The sequence below is a fragment of the Muscardinus avellanarius genome (genome assembly GCF_963383645.1).
Source record: "Muscardinus avellanarius genome assembly, chromosome: 5".
Classification (NCBI taxonomy): Eukaryota; Metazoa; Chordata; class Mammalia; order Rodentia; family Gliridae; genus Muscardinus; species Muscardinus avellanarius.
The window spans coordinates 140,781,136-140,800,113 of NC_137790.1; the positions used below are offsets into that span (position 1 = coordinate 140,781,136).

At 58.5% G+C, this 18,978-nt stretch overlaps 1 protein-coding gene across 1 annotated transcript in view; it reads left to right on the forward strand.

Annotated features, from left to right (window-relative positions):
• The window catches only part of CACNA2D2 (calcium voltage-gated channel auxiliary subunit alpha2delta 2), a gene marked incomplete at its 3' end in the record, with an annotated part of 126,383 nt that overhangs the window by 84,230 nt on the left and 23,175 nt on the right, over positions 1-18,978 (forward strand). The window contains exons 4-5 of the mRNA XM_080696633.1: positions 8,656-8,715; positions 16,372-16,416. Coding sequence (XP_080552759.1) covers positions 8,656-8,715; positions 16,372-16,416 — 105 coding nt within the window. The remainder of the gene's footprint in view (positions 1-8,655; positions 8,716-16,371; positions 16,417-18,978) is intronic.

The window sequence follows — 18,978 nt, forward strand, 5'->3', positions numbered from 1 at the left end:
CCTTGGGACACCTCTCACCAGTGCCCACCAGAGACCCAGGAGCAGCAGCATGAACGGGCAGGGCAACCTGCAGCCAGAGAGCCAGGCCTGTCCTACGACCCCGCCAGGAAGCCCTGTCTGGTTTGGAATCCAGAGCGCTGGGACACCGGATGGCTCCTGCTGGTGGGCCACGGTCTTGCCCTCCCCGACTCCACCACAGGCCACCACTCTCACTTCCAGTTTTTCCTGGAAAATTAAAAGACAGGCTGTCCCTTCCGGGTGACACTAAGAGGTACAGGAATCAATAACCAAGCCTGTGTTGCCCACCGGGAACGAGCAAGCCCAGGCCCGGGGGTGGAGACCACCGCTCCAATGAGTTTTTTCCTGCTCCATCTATCCTGACCTTTTTTATTTTTAAGAAAAGAAATCCATTTTGTTAATTTTTTTTTTTTGCGGGTTTGGGGATGGAACCCAGAGGCATTTGACCTCTGAGCTACTCCCCCAGCCCTATTTTTTCTTCTTTATTTTGAAACAGGGTCTCACTGAGTTGCAGAGGGCCTCACTAAGTAGCTGAGGCTGTCTGTGAACCGCGATCCTCCGGTCTCAGCCTCCCAAATGCTGGAATTACAAGCATGCACCACCGTGCCCGGCTTATTAATTTTTTTAATAATCAGCTGGTGGAGGGTGTATGCAACCAGCGAGGGAAAAGGTCAGGGAGCTAGTTGCCTCTGACGACAGCCAGGCCCTCGCGTGAGGCCTTCCGCCATGCCCTCCGCGCCAGGGCTGTTGGCCTCCCTCGCAGATGCCGGCTGCTGGGATTTCAGTCTGGGGTCTGAGTGGTTTTCATCGTCTGGGAGTGGCTTTGTCTCTAAGCTAGTGGTGGCGCACGCTTGTCATCCCAGCATTTGGGAGGCGGACAGCCTCAGCTGCTTAGTGAGGCCCTCTGCAACTTCGTGAGAACTTGTTTCAAAATAAAGAACAAAGCTGGACGTGGTGGCACACACTTGTAATCTCAGCATTTGGGAGGCCGAGACAGGAGGATCACGGTTCATGGACAGCCTCAGCTACTATTGAGCAAGGCCCTTTGCAACTCAGTGAGACCCTGTTTCAAAATAAAGAATAAAAACTAGGGTTGGCGGTGTAGCTTGGAGGTAGAATGCCCCTGGGTTCCATCCCCGGTACTGCCAAAAAAAAAAAAATGGTGTATGATGGGCCAGGAGCCAAATGTGTGTGTTGTGGATCTAGCAAGGGTGAAGGAAGGGGCCTGCAGGACACGCTGAGCGGCCACCGTGCGCCCCTGTCCTCCCACACGTAGTCATGGGGTTCTGGACACACCGCTCTACCCATCTGGGTCACTTTTTCTGTCCTCAGAACTCAGCAGCATGGGTTGGGGACGGCTGTGCCCTCTGAGGCCACGCTGAGTGAGGCTGTGCCCGTGAAGCTCAGGACGCTGAGGGCTGCGGGCCGACAGCGAGAGCTGTCAAGGAAGCCATGGCTCAGGAAGCAGGCACGGTCCCCCACCTGGGCGCCGCCGCAGACTGTCACGATGGTGCAGGGTGGGCCCGAGCTGGGGCGCTGATGGCACGTGCCTGCCTGGAGTGGTGGTGGGACAGTGGGCCACACACCAACACCCGCTCAAGGCCGACGCTGGGGAAGGAGAGACAGGCCTGGTGCCCGCCCCGCCTGCACCTCTGCCCTGTTGTGAGCCCAGCGCCGCCGCCCTCCCGGCTGAGCTGCATCTTGCTTCGTTATTATGCAGATATCTTAATTATGCAGATATGTTTTTAGACAGTTTTAAATATGTATATTATTTACTCATTAGACCATAACAGCTCTGGAAATTGGAAATCTGTATTTAGTATCTATCAGCCCACAATACGGAGCTAATACAGAGCCCAGGAGCTGGGAGGGGAGCCGGTGGCAGAGCCCCATGCCGGGCTGGGCAACCCTCCTGGAGTCACTCCAGAGACGCCAAGGTGGGGAGTGGGCTTGGGGGACACCCGGGAGACCAGGAAGGGCAGAGGAGCCCCTCTGGGGTGTGGGGGCAGCCGAACCAGCCCCTCCCCTGGGTGATCACCGTCCAGCTGCCGGGCTTGGGCACAGGGGGACCCGGGCATGCGGCAGTGGGCGGGCCTAGCGTGGAGAGCCCGAGGCAGCGTTCCTGGACATCTGCGGTGCTGGCACTCCACTCTGGACTCGCAGCCACGCCGCCACCTCACAGTCCCCTCACTGTGGCGTCTGCCCAGCTCAGCCAATGCCCCAGATCTCCGAATCCTGTACCCCAGGAGCTGAGGGCCTTTTCCTCCAAGCCTCTCCTCCCCTCTGAGAAGCAGGGGTAGGGATGACTAGTTAAAAACTCTTACGCTCTCTCCGTGTGGGCAGCGCAGTTAGCGAGTCCTATTTGCTGGGCAGTTGCTCCTTAGGCTCTCGGGCCCCTGGCCAGGGGAGGGGGCTTCCAGGGGAGTGGGGCAGGCCATGCAGGGAAGTGGGGCCCCATCCTGGGGAGGATGGCAGGCCCGGGTGCTCCCACCCTGCCCCTCCAGCCCGTCCCCACCTGCATGCAGGGACCTGGCCCTTCAGGGACGGCCTCTGCGGGCGCCCACTACGGCCCCGGGTCCCTGGTCTCACGGCACGGTCTGTCTCAGCCGCTGGCGCTAAAGATGTTTAACTTAGTGAGATTCGAAGGTTCTAGTGGAGGGGCCGCTCCCCCGGCGTATTGCTCCCAGCCAGCTCCCCGCCAGCCCTCGTCTTTCTTGCCTTTGCTTGTAAGAACAGTTCCCGGGGCTGAGGGAAATTGACTGTTAAGTGAATCTCTGATAATTGCCTCTGAAATACCCGCTGTCATGATGGGCTTGGCCGTGAGCCTGCCGCCGCTCCCTCCAGTGCTGTGGCCAGGACGGGGACATCGCGGGCCAGGCCGGGCGCCACCAGCCGCCGCAGGCAGCCACGCTCCCTCAGGCAGCCCTCACCCCCAGGACGTGGTGCTGGGGAAAAGAGATCGGAGAGGCTGAACCGCACACGCAGCCCACAACCTGGCCGGGCAGAGTCCCCGACCTCCATTGAACAGACATGCATTAAGCACCTCCTGGATGCCATGGACCAGGTTATAAGCCTTGGGGTAGGATGGACATGGCCTCCCAGCCTTCTCTGAGCAGGCCTGATACTGTGGGCTGCAAGGCTCTGAGACCCAGCCTGGGACAGGCAGCAGGGGCTGAGCTCATGGGGGCCTGTCTGAGGACCTGTCCTGACTGGCAGAGAGGAGGAGGCAAAGCCCATGGCTGGACAAGTGCAAAAAGGGAAGCTTCCAGCTGGGCGCAGTGGCGCACACTTATAATCCCAGAGCTTGAGAGGCTGAGACAGGAGGATCACCAGTTCCAAGCCACCCTCAGCAACTTAGACTGTGTTTCAAAATAAAATAACACAAGCCGGGCGTGGTGGCGCACACTTGTAATCCCAGCATTTGGGAGGCTGATACAGGAGGATCGCGGTTCAGACGGCCTCAGCTACTTAGAGAGGCTCTTTGCAACTCAGTGATACCCTGTTTTAAAACAAAGAATAAAAAATAGGGCTGTGAGTCTGGGCATGGCAGCACATGCTTTTAATCCCAGTGCATGGGAGGCTGAGACAGGAGGATCGCACAGGTTTGAAGCCAGCTCCACCTACTTAGTGAGGCTCTCAGCAACTTAGTGAGACCCTGTTTCCAAATAAAGTATAAAATAGGTCTTGGAGTAGAAAAAGCCCCCTAGGTTCTACCCCCAGTACCTCAAAAAAAAAGAAAATAGAACTGTGGGTATAGCTCGGAGGTAGAATGCCCTGGGTTCCATCTCCAGTATTGCTAAAATAAATAAATAAATAAATAAATAAATAAATAAATAAATAAATAAATAAAATAATAAAATAGGACTTGGAGTAGAGCTCAGAGGTAGACTACCCCTAGGTTCCATCCCCAGTACCACACACACACAAAATAAAAGCAAAAATATGTGTGTGTGTGTGTGTGTGTGTGTGTGTATGTGTGTGTGTCTGAGGCACTAGGGTTGGAACCCAGGGGCATTCTACCTCTGAGCTACACCCCCAGCCCTATTTTTTATTCTTTATTTTGAAACAGGGTCTCACTGGCTTCCAAAGGGCCTCACTAAGTAGCTGAAGCTGGCCTCGAACCACAAACCTCCTATCTCAGCCTCCCAAATGCTGGGATTGCAAGCATGCACCACCGTGCCTGGCTCAAAAATAAATTTTAAAAAGGGCGGGGATATAGCTCAGAGGTAGAATGTTTTTGGGTTCAATCCCCAGTACCAAAAGAAAAAAGAATAAAAAGTTAGTGAGGTTCTTAGCAACTTAGGGAGACCCTGTTTTAAAGTTTAAAAAATAAATTAAAATCAGGCCGAGGGTGTAGCTCAGGGGTAGAATGTCCCCCTGGGTTCCATCCCCAGTGCCAAGAAGAAAGACGAAGGAGAAGCTTCCAAAGAAGGTGCCAGCGTCCGAGAGGCTGACCGGCAGAGAGAGAGGGCAAAGAGGCAGCCAGCGGTGCAAGGGTCTGCTAGAGAAAGCGGACAGGCCAGCCGCGGGCAGCTGCTCAGGGTGGAGGACCTGCCTCCTGAGCGGGTGGGCCCCTTCTCCACGCAGGCCATGGTGCACACCCGCGGGCCGGCCTCCCGCCTCTGCCGGGCCTGCCCGCTCCGCCGCCAGCTGCCTGGCCTCCCGCACGGCCGGCCTGCGGCCTGTTTAGCAGTTTACACACGTCCAGCGCCCGGGGATGGACTGATTGATCTGTAACACTGAAAAAATAATAATGGCTTGATCGTTACCGAGGATTAAAAGTAATCCTTTTGCTGTGGCTATTGCGACTCCGTTATTCACGAGTCAGCGGGCTGACCCCAGCCTTGGTGCCTGCGGGGCTCAAAAGGAGGCTGGGGGCTCCCCTGCATCTCATGCCAGGTCGCAGACGCGGGGCTGCAGCCCTGCCGCCGTGTGCGTGGGGTCAGAGCTGGCGCCCCCATGGAGCCTCGGGTGAGCGCCAGGCCCACTGAGGCAGGCGGGGTCCCCGGGGAGGCAGTGGCTGATGGCAAGAAGGGGGACGTGGTGACTGCCCAAGGCTCACCCCTTGACGTGTACCCTCGGGCTGCCTCCTCAGGCTTTACAAATCGTCCAGGCCAAGTGCTAGGCTTGGCACCGGCGCAGAGTATGTGCCCAGTTAACATAAGTGTGTGGGCCACATGGTAATGCGCTCCACTAAAGGGCACTGCGGGCTTATGAACTGGGGCCTCGCCAACCCCGGGGCTGGGGGGCTGGGGAGTATTTGTGCTTCAGGCCAAGAGGGGGCCCCGGGATGGGAACGGAAGGACGGGGCCAGCCTGGTGGGCCCTGGAGGGCCTCACAGAGCAGCGAGGAGCTACTGGAGAGTATGGGGCAAGGGACAGCCACAGGGTCAGGTGTGCACTCAGACAAGGCCCCAGGCGGCTCCAGGTGGGGAGCAGGTGCAAAAGGAGGGAGGTTCCTGGCGCAGGTCAGAGCTGAGCTGGGTGAACGGGCCGGGCTGAGTGACGCGGAGGGGGGAGGTAGGAGGCAGGGGTCCCAAGGGGAAAGGGCCTGCTCCCACCAGGTGAGGCAGCCAGGAGCTCAGGCCGGGCCAGGACTGGAGGCAAGGCATTCATGAGGCCTCAAGAGGAGAGAGGCCCGTGCCTCCTGAAGGCCAGAAGAGGGAGGTAGCCAGAGAGGCAAAGACAGTGAAGGGCAGGAGGAGGCCGAGCCCGGGGAGTCTTTGGCCCCAAGAAGCGCTTCCTCACAGTGGCCGAGGCCCCGTGAAATACGGTCCCAGTCTTGGCCTGGGGGTGGGGATGGCCCCCTCCCTGCCGGGTGACATCTTGCTCTACAGGGGCGCCCTCCCTGCTCCGTGCCCGGGGAGAGCTGCTCTCCTGCCTCCCGGCTCCCATTTTCTCCTAAAAGACAACTGTCAGGCTTCATTAGACCCTCTCCTCCCGTGGGCCTACGTGCCACATCAGGCCTGGACTGATGGACAGGCACAGGAGTCCCGAGTACCAAGGGGCCAGCCTTCTCAGGGGACCAGAGGCCTGGAGGCAGGACCATCATCACCGTCCACCCATCGCACTTCCAAGCTCAGGCACGGGCCAATGGTGGGGCCGGCCCGGGGCACCGTGTGACGCCGGCCCGGCTCCTGGCTGGCCCGTGCTGGGTGGTCTCGTCTGAGGAGGGACAGCAATAGCACCAGGGCGGACGCACCGTGAACGGTGACGGGCGCACGTGTTGCCAGCTGGAGGAGGGCGGTGGGTGGCCAGTTCACGGTATTGATTGTCGTTAGGGTTGGCACTTCCTCACTGAGCTCGGCTCTGCAGGGGACCCCCGAGGCCCACACTCGTCAGGTCCACAGGCACCCCAGTTCAGGCCCAGAGGACGCTGGTCCTGGATCCCCCCACAGGCCTTTCTGACATCTGGGCTCCATCAGCGCTGATGCAGTTCCCTTCAGCTCCCTCTGGTGCCTTGGCCCCCGTAGGAGTCACTTCCCCCTCCAGGGGCTGACCTGTGAGTGACAGGCCGGGCTGCCGCGTCTCCAGGCCTCGGCACCACCTGGCACTGGGCATGCCCAGTGACGGGTGCGACAGGACAGGCCCAGGGCTGGGCTGTGGGCGCCCTGCTCACAGGCGGGCGCCGGCGGCTCCCACAAGATGCTGGAGCCCAGCTTGCGTGAATGAGGCTTGGCAGCCTATGGGACAGGGCTCAGAGAGCCTGGGAGGGCAGGGGCCTGGGAGGCACCCCGTAACTTGTGGGACTCGCCTTGCCTGGTTTGTAGGGGAGCGAGAGAGAGTGCCTGTAGGGCCTGACCAGGCCTGGGGGTCCCCACCATCCTCCAGGCGGGGTCACTGCTGGGCTGAGGAATAGCAAAGCCACTGAGAAGCCAGCCATGGTCGGGGAGGGGCTCGCAGCAAGCTGGGCTGCGGGTATGTGTGTGAGGGGGCGGAAGGAGTCACAGGGAGAGAAAGGAGACAAGCTCGGGGTGGAACTACCTCCAGCCTCTATCTATCTATCTATCTATCCATCCTGGTGCTGGGATGGAACCCAGGGCATTCTACCTCGGAACTATGCCCCCAGCCCTATTTTATCTCTTATTGTGAGACGGGGTCTCAGTAAGTCGCAGCAGGACTCGCTAAGTTGCTGAGGCTGGCCATGAGCCTGCCATCCTCCTAAGTACTAAGTACTGTCTCAGCCTCCTAAGTACTGGGGTTACAGGGGTGCATCACCATATCCGACTCTCCCAGCCCTTTTTTTTTTTTTTTTTTGGCAGTACTGGGGATGGAACCCAGGGACATTCTACCTCCAAGCTACACCCTCAGCCCTATTTTTTTATTCTTTATTTTGAGACAAAGTCTCACTGAGTTGCAGAGGGCCTCACTAAGTAGATGAGGCTGTCCGAGAACCTGCAATCTTCCTATCTCAGCCTTCCAAATGCTGGGATTTCAAGCGTGCGCCACCACGTCTGGCTTACCCACAGCCCTTTTGAAATTTTTGCTTTGATACTTTTATTGGTGAATTGTAATTGTACGTCAGAGTGTAATCCAGAGTGACACAAACATACATGCTCACAGCATTTGGTGTTTCTCGGGGTCCCACCTCGCTTTTGCCCCTCCCCATACAATAGTAAATGCTGGCAAGGTGTGGGGAAATAGGAACTTGTTTTTAGTTTTTATTTTTTCAGTACTGGAGACGGAACTCAGGGGCATTCTACCTCTGAGCTACACCCCCAGCCCTATTTTTTATTCTTTATTTTGAAACGGGGTCTCACTGAGTTGCAGAGGGCCTCACTAAGTAGCTGAGGCTGTTTGTGAACCGCGATCCTCCGGTCTCAGCCTCTCAAATGCTGGGGTTACAAGCGTGCGCCCACGCCTGGCTTAGGAACCCTTACACACTGTTGGTAGGATTGCAAGTTAATATAACCACTACAGAGATCAGTACAGGGGTCACTCGACAGAGGAGGGGTGGAGCCATCGTATGACCCAGCTCTGCCACTCGTGGGCATCTTTCCAAAAGAACTAAAGTCAGAACTATAGTGCCAGCCGGGCGTGGTGGCGCACACTTGTAATCCCAGCATTCGGGAGGCTGACACCAGAGGATCGCAGTTGCGGAGAGCCCCAGCTACTTAGTGAGGCCCTCCGCAACTTAGTGAGACCCTGTTTCAAAATAAAGAATAAAAAATAGGGTAGGGGGAATAGCTCAGAGGTCAAATGCCCCTGGGTTCCATCCCAGACCTGCAAAAAAAAAAAAAAAAAAAAAAATACTATAGTGATACAGCATATCCGTGTTTACAACAGCACAATTCTCAACTGCTAAATTATGAAACCAATTTTTTAAAATTATTTTTTGGTACTGGGGGTTGAATTCAGGGCATTCTACTTCTGAGCTACACCCTCCACCCTTTAAAAAATTTTTTTTTTTAATCAGGAAACAGGGTCTGCTAAGTTACTTGGACTGACCTTGACCTTGCGATCCTCCTGCCTCAGCCTCCCAAGTACTAGAATTACAGGTGTGCGCCCCACACCCGGCTGGGCTGAGGGATTCCTGAGGGTCTGGTGGGATGAGGGGAGGGTGCTGGGCAGAGAAGGCTTTGGGACGGGCACGGGTGGGCAGCCCCCTCAGCCTCTGACCTCCCTGTGCTCTCCGCAGAGGCTGGCCGATGCTGCGGAGACCTTCCAGAAGGCCCACCGCTGGCAGGACAGCATCAAGGTAAGGACTCCCGCACCTGCCTGCGGCCCGGGGTATGTGACCTCGAGCAGGGCGCCGGCGAATGCGGGGTGGCTGGCGGGTAGCTCGGGTGCACTGGAGGGGCACCGAGAGGCGATGGAGTCGCGCCAGAGCCTTTCTGCACGCTTCGCAGAGTTCCCGGCTCTCTCTCAGGCCTGGGACACACGATGTAGATATGAGCCCTGTCACTCCGGGAGCGGTGGGCGTCGCTCCGGGAGCGGTGGGCGTCGCTCCGGGAGAGGGTGGGCGAGTGGACACGCTTGTTGAAAGTAGCACTCCCCAAAGACGGGGCCCAAGCTCTCAGAGTCCCCGGGCCAAAGAGGCCTCTTGACTGCAGCACTCATCCGTGGAGACTTGAGACTTTACCACGGTGACCTGGGAGAGGCGCTGGGGGAAGGTGCGTGTGTCCTGTCCCCACCCTGCACAGCAGCGTGCTCCCAGGGCCCTCGGCCGCCACAGTCATAAGCATCTCCTTCCACCTCAAGAGCTCAGAAGGGGCTCAGGCTCCTCGGAGCCAGGGAGGGAGCGTTGGGAAAGGATGCGTTCAAGTTAGGTGGAGTAGGCACGAACGAGGACAGGGCGGACTCGCCTGGGTGGGCGCAGGCGTGGCCGGCTGGGCAAGGCTGTCCCCAGGCCAGGTTGATGGAGCCCTGTGGACCAGATCCGCTGGCAGGTCCCCGTCCACCATGCCTCCTGGTGGCTGCCTCGCTGCCTGAGAGACCCGGGAAGCAATAAGGAGGGTGGGGGCAGACCCTGCTTGCCCCCCTCGGGAGGAGCACACCCAGGCACCTGCACCAGGAACCAGGTGCAGTAATTAGCCCTACATACCTGCTCAGGAAACGGGTGAGGTAGTTAGAGCCGCCTCGGTGGCCTGTTGGTGGCGGACACTCAGAGCAAACTGTCAGGTCCCAGGTGGGCGAGGCCTGCGATCTAGGCCTGCCCCGCTCCTCATCCCCGGCCCCATTTCCCAGGGCGCCCTGAGCCTGCCCTGCCCCGCCCTCGGTGCTTTCCTTCCCTGAGTGCCTGGTGGGTGCTGAGTACTGCCCCGGGGAGCTCATGTGGGGCTGGGAAGGACAGGTCATTCTGGTTGGGTGTTTTGTTTTGTTTCCGGTGCTGGGGACCTCATGCCTGCTCCACCAAGCACTCTGGCACCGTGGCTGACGTTGGGGATTGAACCTGGGGCATTCTGTCTCTAAGCTACACTCTGGCCTTTCTGTTTGCTTATTTTTTGCTGTTGTTTTTGTTTTTGATTTTTTGTTTTTGTTTTTTGTTTTTTGCGGATCTGGGGATGGAACCCAGGGGCATTTTGACCTCCGAGCTACACCCCAACCCTATTTTTTATTCTTTATTTTGAAACCGGGTCTCCCTGAGTTGCAGAGGGCCTCACTAAGTAGCTGAGGCTGTCCGCGAACTGCGGTCCTCAGGTCTCAGCCTCCCGAATGTTGGGATGACAAGCGTGCCCGCCACGCCCAGCTTGCTTATTTTGTCTGTTTGACTTTTGAAACAGAATCTCACTGAGTTGCTGAGGGTCTCATACATTGCTGAGGCTGTCCCCAAACATGCAAACCTCCTGTCTCAGCCTTCCAAGTACTGAATGGCAGGCATGCACCACCACGCCTGGCTCCAGATGATTTTTTAAGATGAACAAGTAGAGCCAGTGGCAGTGGCACATGCCTGTAAGCCTAGTACTTGGAAAGCTAAGACAGGAGAACTGCAGGTTCAAGACCAACCTCAGCAACCTAGCAAGACCTTCAGTAACTGAGCAAGACCCTATTCCAGAATCAAAACTAAAAAGGGAAGCGGAGTGTGGGCTGCACACGCCTGTAATCCCAGTTCTTGGGAGGCTGAGCCAGGAGGACTGTAGGTTGGAAGCACAGTGTCAACAAGTAGTAACAGTCTTCTCAACCTAGCAAGACCTTGCTTCAAAATAAAAATAAAATAGGGCTGGAGGTGTAGCGTAGAGATAGACTGCCCCTGGGTTCAGTCCCCATACCACAAAAATAAAACTAAAAAGGGTGAGAGGTATAGCACGGAGGTAGAATGCCTCTGGGTTCAATCCCCAGTAACACACACACACACACACACACACACACACACACACACACACACAGTCCCCACGAAACCCAGGTGAGGGCTTTATTTTCCCGGTTGGGCAAAAGGCTGGCTGCCCTCGATGGTCCTGTCGGCCGGCCACGGCAGCTGTGCAGACAGGCGCCACGTTGGGCAGGTGTGTCCGCAGCCATGCTGAGCAGCGTGCCTGCCCATCCCTGGGATGCTCCGATGTGGGCTGTGGCCACACACTCCTTGCCAGCCGCAGGGCCCCTGTTGCAGCAGGACGCTCTGCGGCCGCTCGGCTGCCGGGCTGCAAGGCATTAGTGCTGACGACGGCGCTGTTAGGCAACGCGCCGGCCCGCACGGCCAGGGAGAGCCGGCAGCACAGCGGCTGGTGGGGACCGTCTGTGCCGGGGGTGTGGGGCTTGAGGCTGGGGAAGGGGTGGTGACTGTCCCTTGCAAGCACACCACCCACCCCTGAAACCGCACCCTTCCCCATGACCTTCAGCAGGGGACAACCAGGAGCCCTGTTCCTCCCTGGGCTCCAGGAGAGACAGCTGCCTCGCCGCAGCCCCTCCTAAAGCCCGGGCCCCTTCCCCAGGCCAGGCCTTCCCCGCCAAAAAGGGCAAAGCTAGGAACCCCTTTCCAGCCCACTGCCCGTGACCCCTCTGCTGCTGCTGCTGTGGATGGTGCCTGGAGCAGTGTCCCACCTGCCTGCCCCACTCCCAGCTCGAGGACAGGAGCGCTGGGCCTGGCTCCGTCCACGTGCCCCTCCAGCGTGCTCACTGACAGTGAACGGAACAGTGTTGTTGACCTCGTAGCCAGGGAAGGTAGCATCCCGCAGCACTGGAAACAAAAGGGGCGCTCGACCCATGGGGCTAGGCTAGAATTCACTGTCTGATCGGTGGAGTGTGTTTTCCCTGTGTGAACAGCTCAGTAATGGTGTGTACACGCGCACGCACACACACACACACACACACACGTGACCCATCAACACCAGCCGGGGACCCAGGGAGTCCTGGAGTCTGTGGGGTCATATCTGTGATGAGATTAAGGGTGGAATGTCTAAACATAACCCCCAGCCCCCTCCCTGGTCCCAGGCCACAACCCTATAAACTTGGCCACAGGAGGGCAGGGAACTCGTGGTCTCAACCCCCAGCCCAGGCCCTCGACACCAGGGAAACCAGTGTCCTGGGCGCAGGTGGCACCTCCCCCGACCTCAGACAGGCGGCAGGTGCTCCGTACCCATAACACTTAGGGCAGATGAAGATGGGCCACCTGCTGGACCATGCCTGCTGCCAGCACCACACTATGCCGGCCTGTGCCACCTGACCCCCTCCACCCAGGGAGGGAGGGCCATTGGCTCTGGGGTCACAGCGCCAACACCAGGGCTCCCAACAGGAGACACAGCCATGCTCTGGGGTCTTTGGAGAGACCAGCCCTGCCCTAGGGAGCCTGATGGGAAGGCAGCTTTGCCTGCCAAGGCCAGAGGGTTGGCCGTGCGGGTGGGGCCGGTCCGGAAGAGCCGGCTGGACAGGACAGGTGGCCTCCCCAGCCCGAGGGGCTGACCCAGCCGCAGGGCCACTGCCTGCCACTCTGCCAAGCCAGCGACAGACGGCTCACTCAGAAAACAGTCCTCTTGGCCGAGCTGAGCTGGCTGCGGGCCAGGGCAGGAAGGCCAAGTGTCCTCACTGGTGCGGCTGGGCGGCTGGCCTGGGCCACACGGGGGCAGGCGCCAATCATGTCTGGCCAGCCTTGGCAGCCGCCTCCAGGACGCTGAGCCTGCACGGCAGGCGCTCTCCCCTGGCCCGGCTCCCCTCCTCACCCTAACCCAGCCTGGCTCCTGCTAAGGACAGGTGTGTTCCCATGACACACACACCAGCCCATTCTCACCTAGCATCCGGGAGCACACACGCATGTTGGGGTGCCGTGCAGGAGCCGGGGTAGCGATTCCCCAGCCTTCACCTAGTTTAAGCAGAACGGCCCTAACATGGCAGGTCAGCAGTGCGCTTTCCTGTGCGTGTGTGTGTGTGTGTGTGTGTGTGTATAGGGGATGGAACCCAGGGACTGTCTGCCACTGAGCTATCCCCCAGCCCTGCTTTATTTTATTTTTGGAGACAAGGTCTCATTAAGTGACAAAGGGCCTTGCTAAGTTGCTGATAAGTAAATGAATTTTTCATATATATATATATATATATATATTTTTTTTTTTTTTTTGGTGGTACTAGGGTTCCTGGAAGCCCTTCTACCTCCGGGCTACACTCCCAGACCTTTCTAAATACTTTTTAAAATTTGGAAACAGGGTCTCTTAAGCCAGCATGGCTGGCTTCGAACCTGCGTGATCCTCTTGTCTCCGCCTCCCAAGCGCGGGGATTACATGCGTGCACCACCACGCCCGGCTTTCTTTTATTTTTTATTTTGTTTTTGTGGTCCTGGGGATTGAGCCCAGGGGCATGCTACCTCTGAACTACACCCCTAGCCATACTTTCTTTTTATTTTTGGAAATGGTCTCAGTAAGTGGCATAGGGCCTTGCTAAGTTGCTGAGGCTGGGCACGAACCTGCAATCTTCCTGTCTCAGCCTCCCAAGTACTGGAATTACAGGCGGGCAGCACCACACCTGGATTATGATGCATTTCTCACATGCAACCTTGCCCACTACTGCCCTGTGTTCCGCTCTTCCAAGGAACAGTCATAGCCTGACCCTCCTCAAAGCAGGAGAGACTGGCCAAGCATGGCGGTGCACACCTGTAATCCCAGTACTTGGGAAGCTGAGACAGGAGGATTGTAGCCTCAGCAATTTAGACTGTTTCAAAATAAAAATAAGCTGGACATGGTGGCACAAGCTTGTAATCCCAGTACTGGGAAGGTTTGAGACAGAAGGATCGCAGGTTCAAGGACAGCTTCAGCAACATAGTGAGGCCCTCAGCAATTTTATGAGACCCTGTTTCAAAATAAAAAGAATAAAATAAGCCAGGTGTGCTGGCACATGCTTGTAATCCCAGCATTTGGGAGGCCGAGACAGGAGGATCGTGGTTCACGGACAGCCTCAGCTACTTAGTGAGGCCCTCCGCAACTCAGTGAGACCCTGTTTCAAAATAAAGAATTAAAAATAGGGCAGGGGGTGTAGCTCAGAGGTCAAATGCCTCTGGGTTCCATCCCCAGACCTACAAAATAATAATAAGAAGAAGAAATAGGGCAAACCGGGCGTGGTGGCGCACGCTTGTAATCCCCGCGCTTGGGAGGCTAAGACAGGAGGATCACATGGGTTCGAGGCCAGCCTCAGTTACTTAGTGAGGCTCTCAGCAACTTAGTGAGACCCTGTTTCCACATAAAAGTAGAAAATAGGTCTGGGAGTGTAGCCCAGAGATAGAAAGCCTCTGGGTTCCACCCCCAGTACCACCAAAAGAAAAAAAATAGGGCAGGGTGTCGCTCAGAGGTAGAATGGCCCTGGGTTCCATCCCCAGTACCATACGTAACATACAAAAAAAAAGAAAAAAAGCAGAAGAGGGAAGGAGTCCCCCCACCTCAGCGTCTAAGCCCCGGGGGTCAGGAAAAGCACTCGAGCCCTGAGCCTCACCTGTTGTCTGCAGGTGACGGGGAATCTGTGATATTTTCTTTGTCCCTGATGCCATCAACACCTGCTCTTCTGCAGAGCCTTGAGGCAGCAGGACAGACACAGAGGGAGAGCTGGAGAGGTGTCCACAGGAGTCCTGGGCGCCCCAGGCGGCCCTGCCGGCCTCTGGGAGAGCGGCCGCCCCCGCCCGTGCCCTTTCCGTCCTTGCACAAGGCTTGCCGAAAAAGTTGGCGCGTGGAGCCCCAGGTTGTAATCTGCAGTCCTCCCGCCGTGCCCGCCTGTTTTCATTACGCCAGGAAAGAGCATCAGAGCCGGGCTTATAACCCCCTTTTAGATAACAAATCACATTTTCTTTTCGCCTGCGAGTGTGTTGAATTGATATTTTTCCCCCTCGGTTTAATGGGTTTGTGTGTTCAGGACCGATCTTCATCAACTGAAACTCCTTATTGTGTTTGATGTAATGCCAGCTCTCATTACGGGCTTTGGTGGCAGCCCCGCTGACGCTGACGAGGAGCGGGGAAGGCTGGCACCCTGGGGCCGGCCCCGCCCCCACCCCGCCCACCTGGGCGCCCGCCTTCCCGGACCCCGGGGAGGGTGGGACAGAGCCAGGCACAAAGCTTCCTTCCCTCTGCCCACTGCCCTACGGTGAAGAAGCGGCAGAGACAGCAGCTGCCTTGGGCTCTGGAGCCTCTTCAGTGGCCCCCATGGGTCCCAGGTTTCTGGGGAAGCTGTGGTCATGCCCAAGGACAGAGCCAGGCGTGCGGTCGCTCTTCAAAAGTGCTTGGACTAAGCCTGCATGTTCAGCAAGTGCCCTGCACCCGTTTCCCGGGTGGGAGACAGCCCAGGATTTTATTTTATTTTATTTTTTTCAGTACTGGGGATAGAACCCAGGGGGCATTCTACCTCCAAGCTACACCCAGCCCTATTTTTTATTCTTTATTTTGAAACAGGGTCTCACTGAGTTGTAATGGGCCTCACTGTCCGCGAACCACCATCCCCCTGTCTCAGCCTCCCAAATGCTGGGATTACAAGCATGCACCACCACGTCCGGCTCAGCCCAGGACTTTAACCACACATCCCTGGTAAAGACAACCTCACCCCTAGCACCAGGCAGCCACCTAAGCCATGCCCTGGAGGCACAAGGAGCCCAGGGAATGGTCCAACCCAGGCTCGCAAAGCCAGTGGGCCCAGCCAGGCCTGGGACAGGGGCTGCCTAGGCGGCTTCCACCCCTCCTGGGGTGAGCCACGGCGCGGGGTGCGCCTGCCTCGGGCACAGATTGGCTACCTCCCATTTGCCAGCCACAAAGAAACAGGCCCTGGCGAGGGGTACGGAATGGGTCTGAGGAGCCCCGGGGTGACGTGGACAATGGCCCTGAACCTAGAGCCCACCGGGGCAGAGAGGGGTGGCCCAGCCTGAGCAGGTGGTACTTGCTGACACCAGGCTCACCTTCTGGCGGCCTCTGTCAGCCGCTCTCGGTTCTGATTAAAGATCATTAAACATGAAATTAGCCCGTTTGTGTTACGGGTCCCCGGGGTGGCCGGTGATTACCACGCGCAGATGGCCGAGAACCCGGGCGGGCGGCAGGCGGCGGGCGGCGGGCAGGCGCGGCCAGGACGGGCGGGCGCGGCCGGGCTCTGTTTTCTCCCGCTCCTGTTGTGTAAACCCCCTTGCATTTCACAACAAATCACAGATAATTAATAAGTACATGCCCGTAATGAGTAGGCTTTTTAATAGAAGAAATTGGGAGACGCAGCGCCGAGCCATTACTCGCTCCTGCCCAGGCTCCGCTCCGTTGTCTCCCTCCTCCAGCGTCTCCGCAGCCTCCCAGCTGCAGAGCGGCGTCCTGAGTCAGGGGGCCCAGGGAGGGGGCACTAACCCTGACCTCTAAGGGCCCCCGCTGACTCCTGCAGCCCTTCCAGAAGGCCGGGGAGGGGACAGTCTCCATCCCAGGTCCTGGCTGCATCTCAGGAGTCCCTACCCTGAGTACTGAGGCCTCTCTCCCCTCCCCAGGAGGAAGACATCCTGTACTATGACGCCAAGGCGGACACAGAGCTGGTGAGTCGCGCCCACCTGGACCTCAGTGGTCTCCACTGTGGAATGGTGTAGACGCATCACTCAGCATTCCATGCTCAGAGTGGGGGCTGAGGCAGGCCCTGCTCCACCTCCCATGCCCGCCCTAAGGTCCCGACCCGTCCAGGGCTGTCTCCGTGGCCACTGACAGGCTGGGCCTCGCCATGCAGCGTGCGGCAGGCAGGCCCCCATCCCTAGGAGGGTGGCGAAGCACTCGGGACTCCCCCACCCAGTGCAGTTCAGGCCCAGCGTGGAGAGGGGCTCTCCAGGCAAGAGAGCAGGGAACAGCGGGGAGGGCTTCCTGGAGGCGGACACGTGGGGCAGAACCCAGCCAGGCCCGGGTGCGCCCCAGGTCAGGCAGGCTCGCAGCGGGCCTCAGTGCTTGGCCCTGAGCTCCGCCAGTTATACCCCAGCTGCAGAAGCAGCTCAGTCCCTGCGCCCCTCCTTCCCACGAGGCCCAGCTCGCTGCAGCCACCCCTGAGGACTCTAGTACTGGAACTAAACCTCACGGCTCTTCCTCCTCCCCGTCTCGCACTGGCTTGAGCCACCCCATGAGGTACTGAGGACTTAGTGATGTCTGACCATCACCCAGAGGTGGCTACAGAGATGACCAGAGTGCCTGGGGGCGCAGGCACTTGGAGTAGTTGGCACTTGGTGACCTTGGCAAGGCCCGAGTCCCCGACCAACTTTAGGGCAGTGGTGGGACCCAGCTGTCTGGAGCAGTCTCTGGAGCCACACCACGCTTGCCTTCCTCTCCCAGGCTTGGGGCCCTGGGGCCTTTCCCGGGGCAGGCGGGCAGGCAGTACCCATGACACAAGGGCTGCAAAGGGTCCCCGCGCGGTGACCGAGGGCCAGGCTGGCCTGGGAGCCTGGAGGAGGGCAGGGCCGAGGAGGAGGGGGTGGGCGCAAGCAGGTGTGCTTCCCCTTGGCTGAGCTCCGAGGCTCCCGGAGAAGTTGCTAAATTTAAAGCTGGAATCTGAAATTCAAATGAAGAGCGAACCTTTAATTAGACCCTGAATCTAATTCCTTACCCCCCTCGGCAGCGGGCTGTAATTTTAGCAATCAGTGCATTAAATATAAACCAGGAGACTGTGGTTGCCCACCACACAAAGCCCCTGGGCTCACGGCTGGCACCAGCAGCTCTCCGGCCAGCCTGGTGCCCAGGATGCTCCCTGCAGCCCGCAGCTCCCCGGGGACCAGTCCCCGTCCTAAGCCTAACCCTCGGGCATCTGCTGGGGCCGCTGGCTGAGGGAGACTGGCTAGCAGTCAGCCCAGAAGTGTAAACGACGGCACACCCACACTGCAGACCCCCCTGCTTGTTGTGTTGTTTTGTTTTTAATCTTTGCCAGAGGTACAGTTAGAGATCTTTCTAGACCATTTACTTTTAAATTACCAGCCAGAAGGTGGGGGTGGGGGAAAGAGAAGGAAGGAAAAAGTTCGCCAGCTGATAGCTTATCAGAACAGAATCCAAATGTCACATTAGTTGGGAAAGTTGGGAGATTAAATTTTCCAGCGCCCTTCATCTGCCGCTGACATTTCAGGGGCTTTCTTCTGCCGCACCTCCCCCTCCTGGAGGGAGCAGCGCCGCCTCCCAGGCCGCCCAGATGCTCGCGGCTGCGTGCCCGGCCTGGCTCTCCATGCACCCAAGGGCTTCAGAGAGGCCCCCCAGGATGGGCAGACGGGCACACCGGGCAGGGGGCGCAGGAGGGCTGCACACAGCCTAGATTTTGCCGTAGGAAATTCACCTTGTCCCCTATGTGTGCAGAGCGCATCTGGCCGGGTGGAGAAGCACCCGCACCCCCTCCCCCAACCAGATGCGGCCTGGGCACCAGCCCGGATGGGGGTGGGGTGCGCAGGACACGGAGCAGCAGGGGTGGCAGCAGCCTCTGCGACCTGACCCGCGGGGAGAGGGGATGAGCTGCTGCACCTGCATGGAGAAGGCAGCAAGGCGCCTATGGAGGTCTCCAGTGTTCAGCGTCCTGCTCCCAGGACCCCGAGCCCCAGCCCCGGCTCCCTCTTGCCTCAGTCTCCATCCCTCCCTTGCCTCCCATCTGGCTTCTCTCTCCCCGCCCGTACACCTGCACCCTGCCTGCCCCTTGCCTGCGCCTGCAGCATCAACGCGATGGTGGCGGACCCACTCCCACCAGCCTGCGGTGGTAGGCGGGGGCGCACTGCGCATGCCCCGGCTGCCTGGCCGCGAGATGCCGTAATTGGCACCTGTCAGGCGACTGTGGCTCGTTTTAGAAAATCAACGGGAGCCCTTACAGCCCTGCTGCTAGCAGGCATGGCAGACCCTCCCCGTGGAGGCTGCCGGGTCTCAGTGCTAGTCCTCGGCCCAGCTCTCCCCAGGCCGGCACCCCCGACTCAGCCCTAGGACAGACCTGCCAGGGGAGGTGGGGTCCCTGTCCCAGAAGGGGCTAGAGCCCTCACCCTGTGCCAGAGTAAATGCACACAGGGAGCGTGGTGTGCAGAGCTCTGGGAGGGGCTGCGGAGCCGCCATCCCCCCCACCCCCCCACCCGCCGCCTTGCGCAAGGCAGTCCTTGCCA